Genomic DNA, 19229 nt, shown 5'->3' with positions numbered 1-19229 from the left:
GGAAGGTGCTTCCCAACCAGCCCTGCTCTCTTCTCCTTCAGGGTCCCTGTGTCAAAAGGAAATGCAGCCCCTCTCCCGATTTCTGAGACAGGGGAAACTTGGGGAAGGTTCCTCTTTCAACTAGACCATTCTCTTTGCAGGCAAGACTGAATCCCACATTTCTAGTGACCTCTGTGCCCTGGAGGTAAGGCCCCCTGTGCTGAGGAAGAAGCACCCCCCAGCCATGAGGGAGCCTCAGCTCTCCTGGGTGCCTTTGCTCTTGAGCCCTTTATTCTGCTGACCAGGACTGGTTTGTTTGTTTCTTTGCTTATTGGGTCACACCCTGCAGTGCTCAGGAGTTACTTCTGGCTTTGTACTCGGGGATTGCTCCTGGCAGGACTTGAAGGACCATAGAAGATGCCGGGGATTGACACTGTTCTGCCACATGCAAGGCAAGCACCCTGCCTTCTGTACTATCAGTCTGGTTCCTCCTTCTGACCTTGAGGGCCTGCGGTTACTCTTGTTTTCCTGATCTCCTGGGCTCTCTTCTGCCCTGCTGCCCACCCGAACATCCCCACCTAACCCTCACTCTGGTCAACCCCTGCTTTGACCTTGGCCCTGGAAGGAAGGGAAGTGTGGGGGGTCATGAGCCATGTGTGGGCCCTCATCTGTGACGCCAGACTCTGGATCACCCAGGAAGGGTGGCAGTGAGCTTGCTGGGATGGGGACTAAACACGACTCGGCGCTTTTTCTAGACAACAGTACCCTCTTTACTTAGTGCCTAGCAGGAGGACAGAAACAGGGAGGAGCAGCTCAGTTTCACCCGAAGGGGCTGGGGGCCAGGGAAGCCAGTTCTTTCCTGCTTAAAACCTTCACCAGAGGACGATGCTGCAGAGACTGCATCTGCCCCGCTTGAGGACATACCAGAAGATATCCCGCAGATACCCCGAACAAGTGCAAGAGATTCCCCAGCAATGAGAACCGCCCCGGTTGCAGGGGAATGCACACAGGAAGAAGCAGAGCCTTCCTGACAGTGGTGTCCACCTAAGGTTCCTGTGCAGAAAGGAGGTTACAGAAACCAAGGAGATGAAGGAAGTTTCTGCATAAGTATCTGCACATCCCCCACCCCTGTGATAATGACATGGCTGCTGCTGGTGTGGGTGCCGAGTGTGTGGGGACGGCCAGGGAGGGACATTGTATCACTAGGAAATTGCACTATGACACATTCTTTCGGTCAATTGTTTTAATACTAAACTAACTCAATGTTATTAACAAATACAATATAGTTGAGATTGTTTAAACACAAGCACAACTGAAGGATATGTTAAAGTAAGGGTGGACAGTGGCTTCCAGTGAAGCTCCTTCCTGGCGGAGGTGGTAGAAGAATGCCTCAAACGGGGGCTCCCGCTGGAAGGACAGGACGAAGCTGGGGACAGAGAGGCAGCGCTTGGCGACAGAAGCCACAGTAGCATGGTCCCTCCCAGGATCAGGGGATCAGAAGGGCCCAGGCTGCAAATCAATCTGGACTGTGGTGCAGGGACACGACACAGATGTCCCAGGGACCGGAACCCGGGCCCTCCCCGATCCAGGCCTGTCCCTCCCACCTTTCCTCCATGGAGATCAGCTCCAGGTCCTGGAACCAGGTGAGAAACTGGTCGTGGGGCTGCAGGCGGTAGTTCTCTGCGGCCTCCTGGAGCAGAACAATCTCCTGGAGGATTTTAGTTTCCTGGGACATTGTGAAGGAAGGAAGGAAAAGGCCTGGGTGGGCTGTGGCGCCGTCCAGCCAGGGCTGCCCAAAGGCAGGCTAGAAGGAGAATTTCCACAGGAATCCCCCCTTCACTCTGCCCGTCAGCATCTCCACTTGTCTGAGATCAGAAAACACCCTCCACCAGGAAGTTCCCCTTGATGGATCTCTGCCCTCCCACACGCATATATAAGTTTCCATTGTTTCATTCTCCTACTGTGAGTGTCAGGCCAGAGGGACAGAGACAAGGAGGATCTGAGAGGGGGCCAGGGTACAGGGAAGTCGGGTCCCCTCCTCTGTTCCCCTGCAGAGTCCCACTGCTCACCTTTGTTAATTTCTCCTTGTTGATCACCTCCCCCTGGAAGCAAACAGCCAAGTGCATGAGAAAGGGCCTCTGGGGGACCCTGTGACAGGCTCTGAGCTCAAAGGACACGTGTGGCTGGTGTCAGGTATGCCGACCCTCCCGCCCTGTGACACACTGGGGTGTCCAGCAAGGACAAAGACCTTGTCCCTGAGGTGGATGCTGAGGTCCCTCTGCCCCACGCCTCTTGCTGAGGGAGAGGTTGGGGATGCCCTTGACCTCAGGTGGTTCTGCACCAGCGGCTCTGCTGATCCCTGGGAACTGGGTGACGAGACCTGAGTGCCCCGTGCTGCTCCTGCCTCGGGTATCAGCCCAGCGCCAGGGGAGTTTCCCTCAGGGCTCTGCCCAGGGCTGAGGTGCAGGGGAGTGTCAGCTCCAGCCCGCCCAGCCCCCAGCTCACTCACCCCAAAATCCTCCATTTCTCTGTCCAGACTCTCCAGCTCCTGGAGGAAGGGCCCCAGGAAGGGGACCACACCCTGTGCCGAAGGGGCCGTTAGAAAGGGGCCCTGCTCTGGGGTCCCCAGGACACCCCCAAGCCTCAGCCTCCCACCACGAGGCTCCAGGTGAGCAGGAGCCCCTCCAGGACCTTCTAATGTCCTCCTCCTTGCAAAGCTGAGAGCCCTCCCGTGGGTCCCAGGGTCCCAGCCCTCTCCCTGGTTCCCCCACCCACCCTCCACACACCAGCTCTGCAGCCACCCACTCCACCCTGGGTCGGGACGGGGTCAGCCGGAAGCAGGGCTGGGCCGGGCCTCCTTTCTGAGGGAAGACCCCTGTGGGGGCCACCCCTCTGTCCCTGGGTCCCGCACACGCCCCTCACCTGGCGTCTCCCGAGGTTCCTCAAGCAGGACACAAAGCTGCAGCGCTGTTCCACCTGGGGATGAGCACCCGACCCTGAGCCTCTGTTACCCGCACGCCCAGCCCCCACTCTCCTCCCTCAGGCCCAGACTGAAGAGAACAGTGACAGCGCTGAGCCTGCAGCCCCCACCCAGAGCAGCAGCCCCATGCAATGCCCCCAGGGCTGCCTCCCCTCACAACCCCCAACAGGCCTCCACCCAACCCACACACCTGCTGTGCCCATACAGAGAAGACAGGAATGTCACAGAAACCGGAAGAGAACCCGCCCCTCCCTCCCTGCCTCCTCCATGCAGTCCTCCAACCCGCAGACTACCTGCAGGGGCTTGCAGCGTCTATGTTTCCGGGCCTGTCTGCACAGGGCCTTCAGCTTCCTCCGGCTCCACCTAGGGAGGGAGCACATTTGTCCCGAGGGAGCTGTCCCTGCATCCCTGGGGCCCCACTCAGCTGCGGGAAGCCAGGGTCCCACTCCCTGCCCAGCACCTGGCCCCCAGGCTGCTGTCCCCAGGGGTCTCAGCTCACTGAGGGGCTCTGCAGACAGAGCCCTGAGGCCGCAAAGCTGGGGGCACCCACCAGGACACGTGGCCCCAGGTCTGGCAGAGTCGGCGGATGGCGGGGCTCTGCAGGGCACAGATGATGGCATAGGTGGACGCCCAGTTGCGGAGGCGCTGGCACTCCTGGGAGACAAGAGCAGGGGACAGGGCAGCTGGAGTCTGAGCTCCCTGCAGGCCTCGGTGCAAATCCCCATATGGGGGACACTGAGAATCTGGGGTCAATGGGGAGCACAGAGATCCCCAAGGAACCTTGGGAAAATGTGTGCATGACTCGAGAAAGGAGCAGGCAGGACGACGGGCCCCACTGGGACGGCCCCAGGACACAGTCCCTGCAGGAAACGCCCGCGGTCCTTGGAGCAGGAGACCATCTTCTCTCCCAAACTTCACAGGAGTACAGGCAGCTGCACAGGGACCCCCACCCACTGCATACCCAGGCCTCTAGGGCCCAGTGCCCACAACTCCACAGGGATCCCCGTCCCAAACATACCGGGCCACCAGGACCCAGTGCCCCCAACTCCACAAGGACCCAGCTACCACATACCTGGATCCCCAAGATCCAGGGACCCCAATTCCACAGGGAGCCCCCCAATATACCTGGGCCACCAGGATCCAGTACTCCAGCATCCGTGCCCGCGCGGGCGGGCTCAGTTCCGAGAGGCAGGTGGTAAGGACACAGGCGGCCACAGTGTAGTACTGGCTCTCGATGGCCCGCACAGTGGGGCACACATGCTCGTAGCCCGGCTTGTTCCTGATAGATGAGAGGTCCCCCCGACAGTGGTTTGGCACCAGCTCCAGGAACAGCTCCTAGGGAGAGGGACAGGTTCAGCCACAGACACCCCAGGAGACAGAACAGAGGACAGGGCCAGTCCCACTCGGCCCTTGGGCTGTGCTGGGCACTGAGGGGCTCAGGACCCCGGAACCCAGACTGATGCGGGGTGCAGGAACAGGACCCCTCTGCCTGCTCCTGGGGCCCTACCAGGCTCAGGGTTCTCCCCGGCTCCCTCTCTACACCCCTCAGAGGCACATTCCTCTGTGATAGCTGCACTGGGGGCTGGTTCCTGCGTCCCCCTTGAGGGGACCGCCCTCAGGGGCCTCATGGAGTCCAGGATGCTCAGACCATAGCAGACACACAAACCCGCGACACTAGTCTCCGCGCCACAGGCACCCCAGCACCCCCCCTCCCACACACACACACGCACACTCAGACACTGCTCTCTGTTAAGCTCACGGACATGAACCCCTCCCCATGCCTCCCCTGCCACGGGCCATCTCGGCCATCCCGGGACAGGGCAGGCTCAGGGAGCCGGCACAGAGGGTGAGTGTGGGCCAGGAGGGCCGCTGCCTGCAGAGGTGCCCGGGGAGGCAGGTGTGGGCGATGCTGCCTCTCACCTTGTCCATGAGTGTCAGCTGCTCGGCCACCAGCCGGGCAGGGAACGTGCTGACGGAGACCTGCTCGTTCCCCGGCTCCTCCAAGGGCCTGCTGCCGGGGCAGGAAGGCTCAGGGCCGTCAGCTGCCTCGCTGGCCCAGCTGGCAGCTGCCCACGAGCTGGCATCATGCGTGTCTCCAGGCCCGGCGTCCTCCAGCTCTGCCCATTGTGCTGCGGCCGCAGCTGAGGCTTCGAGAGGCTCCGGCTCTGGGGCATCCCGCGGAGGCAGGCCCAGCTCCTCAGGTGGTTCTGGGACAACTGCTGGGGCTGGAGCAATGTCTGAAGAGAAGGGCCCCGCCTCAGGGTCCCGCCAAGCCACAACCAGAAACAGCAGAGCCCTGTCCCCAGACCACGGCGTGCAGGAGCCCGGCCACCCCAGAGGGCAGGGCCTTTACCCTGAGCCCTGATCAGTGCGGTCAGGAGAAGTTCCTTCCTCAGATGAACTTGGAGGCCAGAGCTAGAAAAATGCACCAGAATGCAGCCTAGCATCGGTTGCACGGGGACACAGCACAGCCACTCAGCAGAGCCCTCAGGCCAGGACCCCGACATGGGACTCAGGGCGCTGGGGGGAGTGCAGGGAGCAGAGTCAGGACCCTGGAACGTGCCTCCGCTGCTCCCACAGAAGGTCCCCTCACGTGGAGCCCAGCTGAGCCATCATGCCACTGAGAAGATCTAACAGAGAACCTGTGAGTGGGTCCCCATGCCCTGGACTCCAATGTCGTGAGAATGACCTTCCCCACCTGGGCCTGTCCTGAGCTGCTGGGAATTCTAGAGCACCTGCCGGGCCCATCTGCTGCTGAGGCCCAGGGATGCTGAGCAGGAGGAGGTGAGAGGAGGCCAGACGAGGGCAGTGGGGCAGGAAGTGTGGGCCACTCAGGGAGACCCCAGCCCAATCTGCTGTTTCCTGAGCCCTGGGAGCCCTCTTCAGCCCTCTGTGATGCAGGGACCCTGTCAGGGAGGTTCCCTGTTGGGGAAATGATGCCTGAGCTCTGGCTTCTGCCCACACATGGCACCCAACACAGACCCGGCTGACCCTTGTGGATATCGGGGACCCTGGACCACTCACTGCTTCAGTGTTTTTTCGCAGTTGAGAACCTGCTCCAAGTACGGGAGGAGGCATCCAGACCTATGGGAAGCAGGACAGTGTCCATGGAGTGTTCCGGACACACGGCAGGATCCTGAGGCTCAGACCAGGACTCAGTCCCAGGGAGTAGCTCTGTTTTTGCGTGACAATGTGTGGAGAAATGCTGTATGACCAGGTGCTGCTTTGACGTATGGAAAGACCAAACTACCAAACCCTTCTCCTGTCCCGTGGTGCTGGGACACGTGTGTGGCCCCCAGAGACGTCTATTCGCCCACAGCAACACCGAGAGGAAGACCAGGGCATGGATGGACAGAAATGCTTTGGAGTTCAGAGGGGGTTTCCTGTGCATGTACTCTGAGAGTCCCAAGCCACAGGCTCTGAGAGTTGCGGCTGCTGTTCCATGGGCAGGAACAAGAATGAACAGGAAGCTCATGGCCAGGAGACCAGGCAGCAGCCCAGCACTGTCACGGCCCATCCCATGTCCTCCTCCAGGACCTTGCGTGACTCTCTCCACGCTGTGTTCAGAAGAACCAGCAGAAGCTCAGAGAGGCCCTGGCTCCTTCTGAGCACCCCAGGCGGGGAGGCAGGCAAGGCCCAGCGGCTGGCGGGGCGGCTCTCACCAGCGCAGCATCTGCTGCAGGATCCGCGCGGGAATGGGGAAGGCCAGGCCGGTAGGAAGGATGGTGGTAACAGAGGAGAACTTCCGCCCAGGGGAGGTTTGCATCAGGGAGACCAACATCTCCACAGTTCTTTCGCCGAGGGTCAGCATCGTGCAGGCCTCATCCAGAGAGCTCGGGCACATGGGCTCCTCCTGCTGGTGGGCAGGGGGTGCAAGGTGGTCAGCAGGTTCCCCATGGAGCCGGTGCTGAGGGTTTGGAGCTCAGAACTGGGGGAAAACCAGCTCTTGGGGCAGAAACAGGAGCGCCCACATGTGCGAGGAATCGGGCTGAGGACTGCCCTTCTGACCAATGAAGTTTGCTGTTGTCAGTTGGGAGCATTCACAGGCCAGAGGACAGGCATGGCCCCGAGGGTCTCAAGGAACCCACCCCCTGCAGAGGTACAGCAGGGGGACAGCTGGGCAGGTCCCTCCTCATCAGCAGAGAAGCTCCTGCAGCTGCTCTCAGGACCTGCCTCCTTTTCAGTTTGTTCTGCCCCCCGGTGAGGGGCTGGGGAGCCCCGCTGAGGGGCTTCAGAGTGTGGCAGATCCCTCCCCAGGTCTCCCCCTACCCTCTGGGCCCCTCCTTTGAGGCCCCCCTTTGCCCAGTGGCCACTGTGCTCCAGTGCTGCCCCTAGTGGAGAGAGCTGGCATGTGCCACCGAATCTCCCCTCCAGGAGTCCCTGGGCCAGCCCACAGACTCTGTCCCTGGCCACTAGGAGGCGGGGCCTCTCCTGCCTTGGGCCTGTGCTGGGGAAGCCTCAGACCCAGACTGCAGCAAGCAGCCACAGGAGGGCCCTGCTCTGTTGCTGAGATGCTCAGGGGCTGATGCCAGCTGAGCTGTACCTGCTCTGTGGGCTGAGTCCTGTCCCCACGTGTCCTGACAGACTGTAGGGACTCAGCCAACACAGCTCCTTTCTCTGGGCCTCCTTCCCTGGAGGTGCATCCCAGGGATGGCAGTTTCAGGGAAACGGACACCGCAGCCCTCTGCTCCTTCTCTCTCTAACCCCCAACCTGAGCTGCTTCCTGCCTGGAGAGTCAGCCAGACAGGGAGCTGTCTGAGCCCCGTGTCCCTGGGCCATGAGGACAAGGTCACACAGCAGCAGTGCAGACACACAGTGTGACTGAGGGGAACGTGGGCGTGGCCCTCTGGGTCAGCTCCTTGTTCTGAAGTGTGTGGGGATGGACTTTCAGCTGACCCTGTGCCAGAGGAGCATTGGGGACTGGATCACTCTGAGATGGGCTGTGGACACCCTGAAGGGTCACCATGGAAGAGTCTCAGGTGTCTTGGGCTGGGAACTGGGCTCTGCACCCACCTCCCCATCTCAGACCCTGAGTGTCACCTGCTCACCTGTGCCGGGCACTGGGTGTCACTGCATCTGTGCGGTCCCGGGCTCGTGTCCTGGCAGGTAGAACAGCTGCTTCCCACCAGGGGCTCCACCGGGATGTCCCGAGCTGAACTCTGTAACACAGCCTCTGTCACCCCTGGGAGGGACCTGACACGGGGGCCCCCTTGAAGAGTCTTTTTGGTCCAACAGTGAAATAACATCTCTCACCACAGAGACTACACACAGCCAATGGAATAAGAACGACCAGTGCTGGCACAGATGCAGGGAGAGAGGGGGGTCTCATTCATTGTTGGTGACAAGGCCGACTGGCCAAGCCTTTTTGGAAAACAATATGGCCATTTCCCCCCTCCCCAAAATTAGAAATTGAATTCCATAGGATCTAGCAATGCCACTTCTGGGGATATACCCCAGACTAAATAGGCACAGAGCTGAATCATCATCTGCACTTCTATGTTCACCGCAGCACTATTCACAGTACCCTGAATCTGGAAACAGCCCGAGTGTCGAGAACAGAGGAGTAAATAAGGAGATTATGGTACATCTACACGATGGAATACTACACAGCCACCAGGAAAAACGTCATAATATTCACTTAGGATGACACTCGTTCTCAAGGACATTGGAAACAGGGCCAGGAGGACTGGTCCACAAGTTTTGGGAGAGACAGGGAAGGCAGTTAGGGTAGAGAAGGACCACTATGACAAAGGTAGTTAACTATGAATAAGAACTGTGAGCTGAAAGTAGGTAACGGAACAAACATGATAACCTCTCAGTATCTGCATTACAGTCTATAATGGTCCAAAGTAGAGAGAGAGAGAGGAGAGAAAACAGAGAGAATCAGAGACAAAGAGAGAAAGAGAGAGATAGAGAGAGAGAGAGAGAGAGAGAGAGAGAGAGAGAGAGAGAGAGAATTTCGTGCCATAGAGTTAGGTGTGGGGTGAGCGTGGTGGGAGAGAAACTGGGAACATTGCTGGTGGGAAATATACACTTGAGAAGGTTCCGTTTTTTAGAAACTCTGTTTTGTCAAGAAGAGTTCATGACACACACCAGCCTTCCCTCATGAGGCAGTTGCTCCTTCCCGTAAGAACAGGACTCATTCCCCTCAGACACCTTTGGACCATGACCCACAACTCACACAATCAAATTTCATTCACACACACAGACACACACACAGACACACGCAGTAACAGGGATGTGAATCTACCGAGGTGCATCACAACTCTGAACTATTGACCCTGTGGGCCCGGATTACCCTTGAGTTCCTCCTCACCTGGGACAGGTGTTGCGGGTGGGGACGAGCCCTCCTCCACAGTCTGCAGGGACAGCGATCACCCTCACTCTGGGCTCGCCTCAGCCCAGAGCCTCTGATCTTGGGCATACAACACGAAAACATGTCTATTGCTTCTCAGTGCAAGTGAACTAGACGGTCACTTTCTCGAGAATGAGCTCACAGGGGATCCAGGGTTCTATGGCAGTTGGGGATGGTCACTAGGGAAGTGAGGTCATTTTCCAGGGTTCCATGAGCTGATGAATTCCTTCCACCTGACCAAATGCCCTCCCCTGCTATGGCACCACAGACTGAAACAGGGAGTTGAGAGGTTTCCCCAACTACCTGCAAATAGAACGTGGGTCCTAACTCTGAGGATTCAGTGGAACTGGATTTTTCATGTCTCCCGTGTCCAGACCCCTGGGCCCTGGACTCCAGAGTTGTGTCCCACAGGCTTGGGAATCCTCTCCCCTCTCTGGCTCCCTCCCCTCTGCAGAAGCAAATGTCACTGAAGTTTGGGACAGCCTGCAGGCTCAGGGAGGTAGGACTTGTGTATGAGACAAGGGCTGCTGGTGTCCCCCATAAGCACCAAACCTCAGCCCCCTGTCAGCTCACGACTTCCTCCCTCTCTTCAGCTACAGTGGAGGCAACTGTGCGTCAGAGTGTCCAGGACCCTGGTGTCCTACTCGTCTCTCCTCATTCTACTCTAGATGTTTCCACCCAAATTCCATAGCACACGGGGACTGCCTTTCCCCAAAAATAAGGCCATAATGCTTGAGGAACTTGGCGCAATTTGTGTCTATGCACATAGTTCCCGTGTCTGGGAACTTCTTAGGGGGCTGCCTTCCTGGATGGTCTACAGGAACAAGAGTCTCCAGATGCCCACTCAGAGGGTGGGAGCAGAGGTTTGGCTGTCCCCTGTTGGGATATGACTCAGCCATCCCTCCTTCAGGGACACCAACCTCTCCTGCCCTCAAACACCCTCCGTCCCTGCATCTTGCTTGATCAGGAGCTTTTTCTGAGGCTGAGACTCCCTGAGCCAACAGAGATGGCCCTGCAAGGGCGCCTGCTGGGAAGCTGCTGTGGAGTCATGGATGAGAGGCGGGGTTCCAGTGGAAGGCAGTGACTCTTGCTTGCTAACTGCATCCAAAATATGAGCCATGTTCGTTGCCATTGTAAGGGTGTCTGTGACAAAAGTCATGTTCAGGAGGCAACCATTGGCTAGTGCCCAAGTTAATGTGAATCTGTGGTACATACACAGTCGTATCTGTCAGCTCCTAATAAAAGAGGGCACCTCACCGTTAAAAAGAACCCAGAGAGAATTGGAGGGTCTCCAAAAGAAACAGAAATACTCAATGCTTCCACTGCTCTCAGGAAGAGAAAGAAGTGCAGTGGAAAGCCAGTGAGCCTAATCCTAAATCTGAGGACAGAGAGACTGACAACCGTGGACATGGTAAAGGGTTCCACTGGACGGTGGCAGAGTGCTTGTCACTCACAGTGGTCTGGGCATGGATCTGTTTTTCCTGAAGTACCTACAGTGATGTAAAACAATGCCATCTTTACTCAGTCTATCACATTAAACTCTGGTGACAGTCATAGCTGTAAGGAGTCTGAGACAGGTGACTAAAAGCACTGAGAAGGCCACGGTGGGAACCTGGGACGGAACAGAGAAAATAGGGCAAACCAAGTAACCTCTAAGGAAGGACTGCTTCACATTTATCACACGTTTCTATCAATATCAGACATTACTAGGAGGAGCCACTGTGGGTGGGGTACTGGAACTCTCGTGAAATCCAAAGCTGTTTTAAAAGACTCATCCAAAAGGTAAGAGTGACCACACAAAAATATATGTGTATGACCTTTTGTGTGTGTCCCTGGGAATAGGGGTTGTTTGGGGCACCACCCCTCAGTGTTCAAGGTTCTATCCTGGTGCTGTGCTCAGGGATGATTCTGGCAGTGCTTGGGGGCGAAATCCAGGGTTGGGATCCAACATGGCTGCAAGGTGTCTTACTCACTGTGTGATCTCCCCAGCCCGAGAAATGTGAACTTGATCTCACTGGACATGAAGAATAGTGACCACAGTCATTTAAGTGACTCGCTGATACGAAGTCAACTGGCTGCTCTACACTCACATCGTGCTAATAGTCCTTGGGGACCAGCAAGCAAAGCTGGAGCTCAGCGGAGCATGCACTGAGCCCTTGAGCCCTCTCCTACTGCAGAAGCATGGTTGGTTATGAGAAAACATGGAGTGAATTAAGTGGGATCAAATATAATATACATAACGTACGTATTATGTGGGCTGCTCCAGCAAAATTTATAACAAGAAGCAAAATCTTTATTAGCCAAAAATCATGTAGAAGCTGGAGCGATAGTACAGTAGTAAGACATTTGCCTTGCACGTGGCCGACCCGGGTTCGATTCCTCCGCCCCTCTCGGAGGGCCCAGCAAGCTACCAAGAGTATCTCATCCACACGGCTGAGCCTGGCAAGCTCCCCATGGCATATTCGATATGCCAAAAACAGTAACAACAAATCTCACAATGGAGACGTTACTGGTGCTCACACCAGCAAATCGATGAGCAACGGGATGACAGTGATACAGTGATACAGTGATGTAGAAGCTAAACAATCCTGCTGACAAGCAGTCCTGCTTGGACGGGAATATAATATTTCACTCCTTTCTGTCCCACACAGTAGCCAGCCTCACCTCTGGGAGTTGAGACACTGGCATGGTGCAGATGGGACTGAGGGCCCAAATCTTTCTTCTTCCTTCAATGTGGTTCATTGACACGCAAAAATCACCTGAGCCAGCAGCCAGGGCATCAGAGCAGAGCTCCAGACAGCAGATATGAACTGCTTTTGGATGACCCTGTCCCCTCCTCTAGTGGCTGCTGCATGGTGACTGCCCAGGGCTCACAGGCCTGGCTCGGGGGCTCACACAATTCTAGCCGTGCTAGCTGGGTCTCACGTCAGGTTGTAGTGCTCCCCAGAGGTCACCACAGTGCTCACACATGGACACACCTCGGGTCACACTTCCCAGCTGTGGAGCACATGTATGGGCACTGAATAGAGACCGTGGGCCCAAAGGCTGGCACAGCAGGCATTCTAAAGCCAGGGCGGGCAGAAACAAGATGCGTATCTGAGGCAGGAATCTGAAGAACCCTCAAGGGACGTTATTGTTGCTGATTTCTATGGACGAGATGATAGGAATTTGGAAACTTCCTTGAATGAACCACCCAATGCCCACTTGGGCAAGACAACACCAAGAAGAACCAGATTGAACTGACCAGACCAGGGGAAGCCCAGAGAGAGAGACTCACATTGACCTGTGAGTGTCAGTTCGCAGGGTCTGCACAGACTGGGGCAGAGATGGTTTCAGCCCAGGTTACAGAAATAATATTTCCTGTGAGGACATTGTAGACAACCTCAATGTTGGGGAGCAGGTCTGGACACCCCGGCTTCCTTACAGCCCTCCCAGAACCACACGAGGGAGGAGAGAACCTCAGCAGATCTGAGGTGGGAGGCAAATGTCACTTGATTCCTTAGGAACAGAGGGTGGGAGGCACCTGCCCACCTCTCTCACTCCCCTTTCAATCTCCCCGGGGACAGTTCAAATATCTCCTTATTTGAGTGCTGGAGGAGGCAGCACTCAAGCACCCCAGAAGAGAGTTGCATCAAAAGGAAAGAGAGAGAGAGTTGCAAACTTGTAGGCCAGTGAGGGTCCTGGAGGGGTCCCTCAGTACCGTGGCTAACACAAGGCTTTGCTGATCCTCCAGCCCCTTCCTGGACAAGGACAGCCCCTTGGCTAAGCTTTCTTTCCCTGACTCAGGATCTAATCAATGTCTCATTCAGTGCACCTGGCCTTTGGCATTACAAATCAGTGAAAGTGGGACACATATTTGCCTCTTCAGGTCCAATGAAAAATAATGGACATCTAAAGCAGAATTTTCTAATGATTTATAAGAAAGAAACATATATTAACACGGATACGTCAATCTTGATGTCACTGCCACCTAATGCAGGTATATCTAAGTTAATGTTAAGCTTCAGGAATCATTCCAAGCCTGTGGAAACTTCTGGGGACCAGCATAGTCCTCTGACCAGCATTGTTGACCACTGGTCTACTCTAAAGGACTTCCATTGAGTCTCTAGTAGCCAACTTAGACCTTGGTCCTTATCTCACTTGTCTGGTGTGAGCTTGACAAGTCAGAGCTGACAGGCTGAGAGAAGATTTTACAATGCCTAGAAATGACTGTGGCTTAATCTCTAAAAATGAAGGTGGGTTATTAAAAATCAGAAATCAGAAGAAGGAAATCTAATAGGGAAAGTAACAGAAGTAGAAGATGCAATGCAATAAGCCTCCAAACACCGAATAAGTCCATAAATAGATTCTGACCACATCGTTATTAGAGAAATCCTGATTTTAGGTCACAGAGGTAGCCCTGGTACTCATCAGATGGTAGGAAATGAAAACTGCACATGGTCTCGGTATTGGATGGAATGGGATAAAGTGTGAATCCTCTAGTCCTGCTGGGAGTTTCAGGAATGGGGAACAATCTGGATCTTAGGTGTGAAATCAGCATGTTGTTCTTACAATGGCAGGAAATCAAGGGTTTCCTGCATATGTTTTGATTTTGCCTTGCTGACCAGTGCAGGAAATAAACATACACCAAGGTCCTATTTTCTCTCTCTCTTTTCAAGTCTCTACTCTTGATCTCTACTCTTGATTCCTGTCATGTTCAGTCTATGAATATGATATTATGGTCACTGATACACTGGGAATACATTTTATCAATAGTGTGTGTCACTGTCACTGTCACTGTCATCACGTTGCTCATTGATTTGCTCAAGAGGGCACCAGTAATGTCTCCATTGTGAGACTTGCTTGTTACTGTTTTTGGCATGTTGAATACGCCATGGGTAGCTTGCCAGGTTCTGCCATGCGGGCAAGATACTCTCAGTAGCTTGCTGGACTCTCTGAGAGGGGTGGAGGAATCGAATCCAGGTCGGCCATGTGCAAGGCGAATGCCTTACCACTGTGCTATCGCTCTAGCCCAACAGTGTGTGAAAAGGATAAAATTCTATTTTCCCCTGAAGATATCTAATTAATCACTCTTCTCAAATGGAAAGAGCTTCCCTTCCTCTAATTCTCAGAAACATCCTTGGGGTGCCTCAGATGGAAAGTTTCCCTTCCTCTAATTCTCAGAAACATCCTTGGGGTGATGGGAAAATTGCTCAGACTTGGGTGCTTCAAAATGTCTCATTTTTCCCCTAGGCTTTTTGTCATCCTTCTGTCTCTGGGACTATGCTCTATAAAGTTCTAATTTGTCTACTCTGAAAACACCAATGGAGATCTTGGTTCTAGCCTGCTTTTCGTCATCCATTGTCTGATTGGTTTTTGCTTAGAAGTCACATAGTAAAGCAATTTTGGTGTCTATTTCTAGGAGAAATTCAAATCCTGCACTCACATCACTTTGTAGACAAACACCTACAAAGCAGTACAAATGTTGAACACTTAGATTTCTAGTTTAGTAACAAGGGGTATCTCAAATGCACAATGCTGACTGAAAACGATTTTGTTCTTGTTTTGTTTCTTATGGATAAACACTGATCATCAACAAACGTTCACTACCCATTTTTCATATTGGTAGCCAACTACCTAAGAACCACCGAGGAGTAGAACATCACCAGACTACAGATCAGGACATCATCGTCATCTCATCATCATCATCATCATCATCATCATCATCATTATCATCACCACCATCAACATCATCCTCATCATCACCATCATCATTATCATCATAATTGGCATCATCATCACCATTGTCATCATCATCATCACCATCATCATCATCATCATCATCATTATCATCATCATCATGTAATAATTATATACAGCATTCTTATTCATGCTTATTCCAGAATGGTGGTGTCCTAAACTCTACCTTTTATCACTGCCTTTTATCCTCACAGTCACCCTGTCTTGCAGCTATATTAACGTCCCAGTTGTACAGACAGGAAACCTAGGACAGAGACAGTAAGTTTTTTTTGTGAGAATCCCATTCTTCCATGGAGACCACAAAGTCTCAAGGGCATCTCTGCTTGCCTAGTGCTTTCCCTCTCTCTCCCTCTCTCTGTTTCTTCTCTCTCCCTCTCTCTCACCTCCCTGTCTCTTTCTCTCTTCCTATACCTCCCTCCCTCTCCTCTATGTCTCTTACTTTTTGTTTTGAGACACATCTGGAGGAAGAGCTTCCAGGACCATTTGTACTGAATGTCTGGAACCCAAGAGTTCACCCATCAAGGAAATGGGTGAAAGGGGTATAACTCATGTAACAGAATAAAATCCCCAGCCCTTTACTAACATCTGTGCCACCAAAGATGACCTAGCTGGATGTGAGTGATGTCTTTAGGCAGCTGAACATTGGCCCTGCCTGGTCCACTAGGTCCAGCATCTGTCTAGTATAGAGTTGTGAAGTTGAACTTAGTCCAGTTCTGCCCTGCCAGAGACATGGGGGCAGGGGCCAGGGTCCCGGGAAGCAGGGGCAGGGGTGCTGGGGTTGGGGAGGACAGCAGGAAATAGATCAGGGTGTCCTCTGGTCCAGTATTTCATCTACACACTGTCTTCAAAGGAAGGTATGTCCAGAGTGATCTGGGGGTGGAGGAGCGAAGTTCCCACCATACCAAAACCTTGGCAGCCACACTCACACCTCAACAGATGCCACCATGTCTCTACCAGACTCCACAGCCTTATGACTAACCCCACAGAGATGCTAACCTACCAAAAATTTCAGGTACACTGGGTGATTTGGGGGCTGAAACTCCAGACCTCCTTGGAGTCAGGGTGGGTGACCTCCCTCCATTTCCCTGTACTTCCGGAAACTCTGGCAGCCACACCTTATCCGACTTCTGCTGCCATGCAAGCTCATCTACTGGCCCTGCTCCAGAGACTCATGATTAAATCCCGAAAGAGATCAACTTCCCACAAACATCTCTCATGTACCCAATCCCGGCTGGGACCTCGAAGGTGATCTCAGGGGCGGACGGCATCAGTGTCTGCCCTACCAAAGCCCCGGCAGACGAGATCACAGTCTTGGGCCAGACTGCCCACTTACATATCCTGAATTTTCTGAAGCTTGAAATCACCAAACTCTAGAATATTAACATCCCAGAAGGAACACATCAGATTGGATAGGAACGTAAGTAGACATTAACTAATTTCGACTAACAAAAATACTCATACAAAAGACTTAACTAGCAAAAGAGCTTAGTAAACTCTCAGACAAGGACTTAATATCCCCATGGTGAGATACAACAATTTTCACAAATTTTCTTTTACTTAAGTATTTTTCTTATCATCCCATTAGCCAGTTAGTGTAACAAGCAATATAAAATAAATTATTGTGGGCCTGCTACAGGGACAGGCTTGAAAGGTGGCTGGGAAAATGGAGACATGGTAGAGGGAAGGTGACAGTGATGGTGAGATTGGGGTTAGAATATTACATGCCTATAACAAATAATCACAACCAACTTTGCAAACCACAATATTTCAATATAGTGTTGTGGAAGGAGAGAAGGTTTGTTTATGGAGAAGCAAGAGGCAAAAATGTTGGGCTCTATGGGGAAGGAGCAATAATTTGGTAGATACAGTATTTGCTTTGCACACATCCAATCTGGGTTTGATCCCCAGCATCCCATATGGTACCCCAAGTCTTCTGGGAATGATTCCTGAGAACAGAGCCAGAGTCAACCCTGAATACCGTCAAGTGTGGCTCCCAAACAAATCAAAATTGAACTCTCTTCCTGCTCTCTAGTCCCATGTGGGTAGACAGGTATGCAAATAGAGAAGGAGGACATGTGACAGTCCCCTCAAAGATGAGCAAGCAGCGAGGAGCCACTTCATTGGCTTTGTAACCAAAATCCCTCTTTTGCTCACTCAGGCCCTTGAAAGGAGACAGACTTTGGTCGGCCACACGCGGCCCACCACCAGGGTGGACCAAAGACAATGAAGCAAACGGGCTTGCAGAGCTCCAGCTGCATCTCCCTGGGGCAGAGACACAGAGACGCCTTCTTGTCTGGGGCTTCATGTATGCAAGGACCAGGGCAAGTGTCACTGTGAAGGGGAACCAGTGAGTGCTCGACACATTAGCCTTGTCACTACTGTCACCCAGCAGCGTCTCAGTCACAGAGCAAAGGAGTTTTGGAAGAACCGAGTACACTGTCCTTGTCCTATTCTGGGGTTCCCTCCAGGAGTGTACAGGGGCCAAGAGGGTCACACCCAGCCATGCTTGGAAACCACAATACAGGGGAGAGATGGTCCAGGGGTAAAACTTGGGGTCGCACACAGGTAAGGCATTTGTACCTGAGCTTTGAGCTACTTCTCATGCCCCAACTTTCTTGGTTGAACTGTTGAACTGACCAAAATCCATAAAGGAGCTCTGAAGTTCTCAGCAAGAGTTAGAACTTCCCCGGGACACTGATGAAGGCTTGGAGCCACCCCCCACTCCCCCACCCCAGGGCTTCTCTCTCCCACAGCAGCCCTCACTGTGGCTAGAGCAGCACTGGCTGGGGCCCAGCCTCCTCTCAAACCTTCCCCTCTTGGGGAACTCGCAAACGCTCCCCTGTGCACTCTGTCAGTCTCGGCAGAGGGTAAGGACTATGGGCTCCCGGGCTGAGAGGTGGACCACGCACAGTACAGCCCAGGGCCTGCCTCTGCAACATCTCTGTCACCCTGATGAGGCTTCAGTGGGGAAATCCTCCAGCAGGTACCTGCACTCCTGAGCCCAGTTGAAATCTGCATTTCTGATGTTTGTGCTCACCAGCGTCTCGGGGGTCCCTGTCTCCCCATCCACTGCCAGGTCTTGTGGCTGGAGGGGAACATCATGATGTTGTCAGTAGTCTGTGGTCTTGTTCTCCCCTTAAACCAGGCACCTTTGTTCCTCCTCTTCCTCTTGGCCTACAGTTTGGCATCCTAGAAGAGGAGAAATGGGCTTGGGCAAGTGTTTCTTCCTCCAGCACTGGATGCACCATCACAGACCAAGAGGCCGAGGCCTGGGGTGCTCAGCAGTAGACGCCCACCTGACCGGCTGAGGACCCCTCCTGTTGACTCTCCAGCACTGCCCTTGTGCAGGACCCAGAATCATAGTAGCACCACGAGGGGAAATAAATATTAGTGGAGGGGCCTCTCAAGTGATGTTTAGGGAGCTCAGGGGCCCTCCCTGGAACTCTCCGTCAACCGAGTGTTTCATCTGAAGGTTAGGCCCAAGGATGTGGTGCTACCAGAGGTTGGGGGCCAGTCATGCTAGTGAGGCCACACTATGCTCGGGTCAAGCCAGGGTCAGGCACTTCAAGGCATGAGCCTTAACCCCTGTGCTGTCTCTCTGGTCACTATAAAATGGTTTTAAATTGATTTATAAAAATAAAAAGAAAGAAAGCAAAATAGTGTAATGAGTTTTACCACCCAGATTTGTTCCTACTGGGTTTCCACAGATTTTCCTCCTGCTTTCTGGCACATAGTAGTTAATTCAGCTCCCCGTGGCCCTCATTGATACGCTTCCTGCTCCTCTCCCTGCATATCATCTCCATCTTATCCCGAGAATCATCTACCTGGAAAGTTTCAGTTATTTCTCACCTTTTCTCTCCACATCCTCCTCATGGCTCACCTGCATGGCTCCCAGCATAGCATCATCATCACACATCTGTCGTCAAGTATTAGGCACACGTGGGACCCTAATTGCAGGACTGAGGATGTCACACCAGTCTCAGGACATCCCTGTATGCGTATGACATTTATAAATGATGAGAAGGACTCAGGGTTATGAATGGATTTTCTTGCTCTTAATTAATGTTTTAAATATATGTATTTAATTCATTATTGTAATTTATTTTTATTAAGATACCATGATTTACAAAGTTGTTCATAATAGAGTTGTTTCAGGCATACAATACCTAAGAACAA

The 19229-nt window shown here is 53.4% G+C and overlaps 1 protein-coding gene and 1 long non-coding RNA gene across 2 annotated transcripts; both read right to left on the bottom strand.

Annotated features, from left to right (window-relative positions):
- Positions 1–1176: 1176 nt before the first annotated feature.
- Positions 1177–4970, bottom strand: LOC129406518 (ral guanine nucleotide dissociation stimulator-like). The gene is made up of 9 exons (XM_055144628.1): positions 4880–4970; positions 4085–4294; positions 3510–3613; positions 3253–3322; positions 2902–2955; positions 2489–2560; positions 2049–2081; positions 1584–1705; positions 1177–1405 (listed from the first exon to the last, which is right to left on the bottom strand). Exons 1-9 carry the CDS (start codon positions 4886–4888, stop codon positions 1276–1278), a joined length of 804 nt encoding a protein of 267 aa, XP_055000603.1. The 5' UTR covers positions 4889–4970; the 3' UTR covers positions 1177–1275.
- An 87-nt stretch (positions 4971–5057) lies between these two features.
- On the bottom strand, positions 5058–19025 carry LOC129406519 (uncharacterized). The gene is made up of 5 exons (XR_008631064.1): positions 18934–19025; positions 18091–18242; positions 8008–8118; positions 6622–6815; positions 5058–5196 (listed from the first exon to the last, which is right to left on the bottom strand). It is a non-coding gene; the product is annotated as an uncharacterized LOC129406519 (long non-coding RNA).
- Positions 19026–19229: the final 204 nt, after the last annotated feature.

Source organism: Sorex araneus, chromosome 7, assembly GCF_027595985.1.
Source record: "Sorex araneus isolate mSorAra2 chromosome 7, mSorAra2.pri, whole genome shotgun sequence".
NCBI classification, from domain to species: domain Eukaryota; kingdom Metazoa; phylum Chordata; class Mammalia; order Eulipotyphla; family Soricidae; genus Sorex; species Sorex araneus.
Note: the sequence above shows the minus strand (reverse complement) of the source record. Positions and strands in the feature narration are given on the sequence as shown.

Coding starts and splice junctions, on each gene's coding strand:
- LOC129406518 (XM_055144628.1), bottom strand. Junction 3,323..3,509: donor ACCTGGGGCCACGTGTCCTG/GTGGGTGCCCCC, acceptor CTCCCTCCCTAG/GTGGAGCCGGAGGAAGCTGA. Junction 2,956..3,252: donor GACGCTGCAAGCCCCTGCAG/GTAGTCTGCGGG, acceptor GCTCATCCCCAG/GTGGAACAGCGCTGCAGCTT.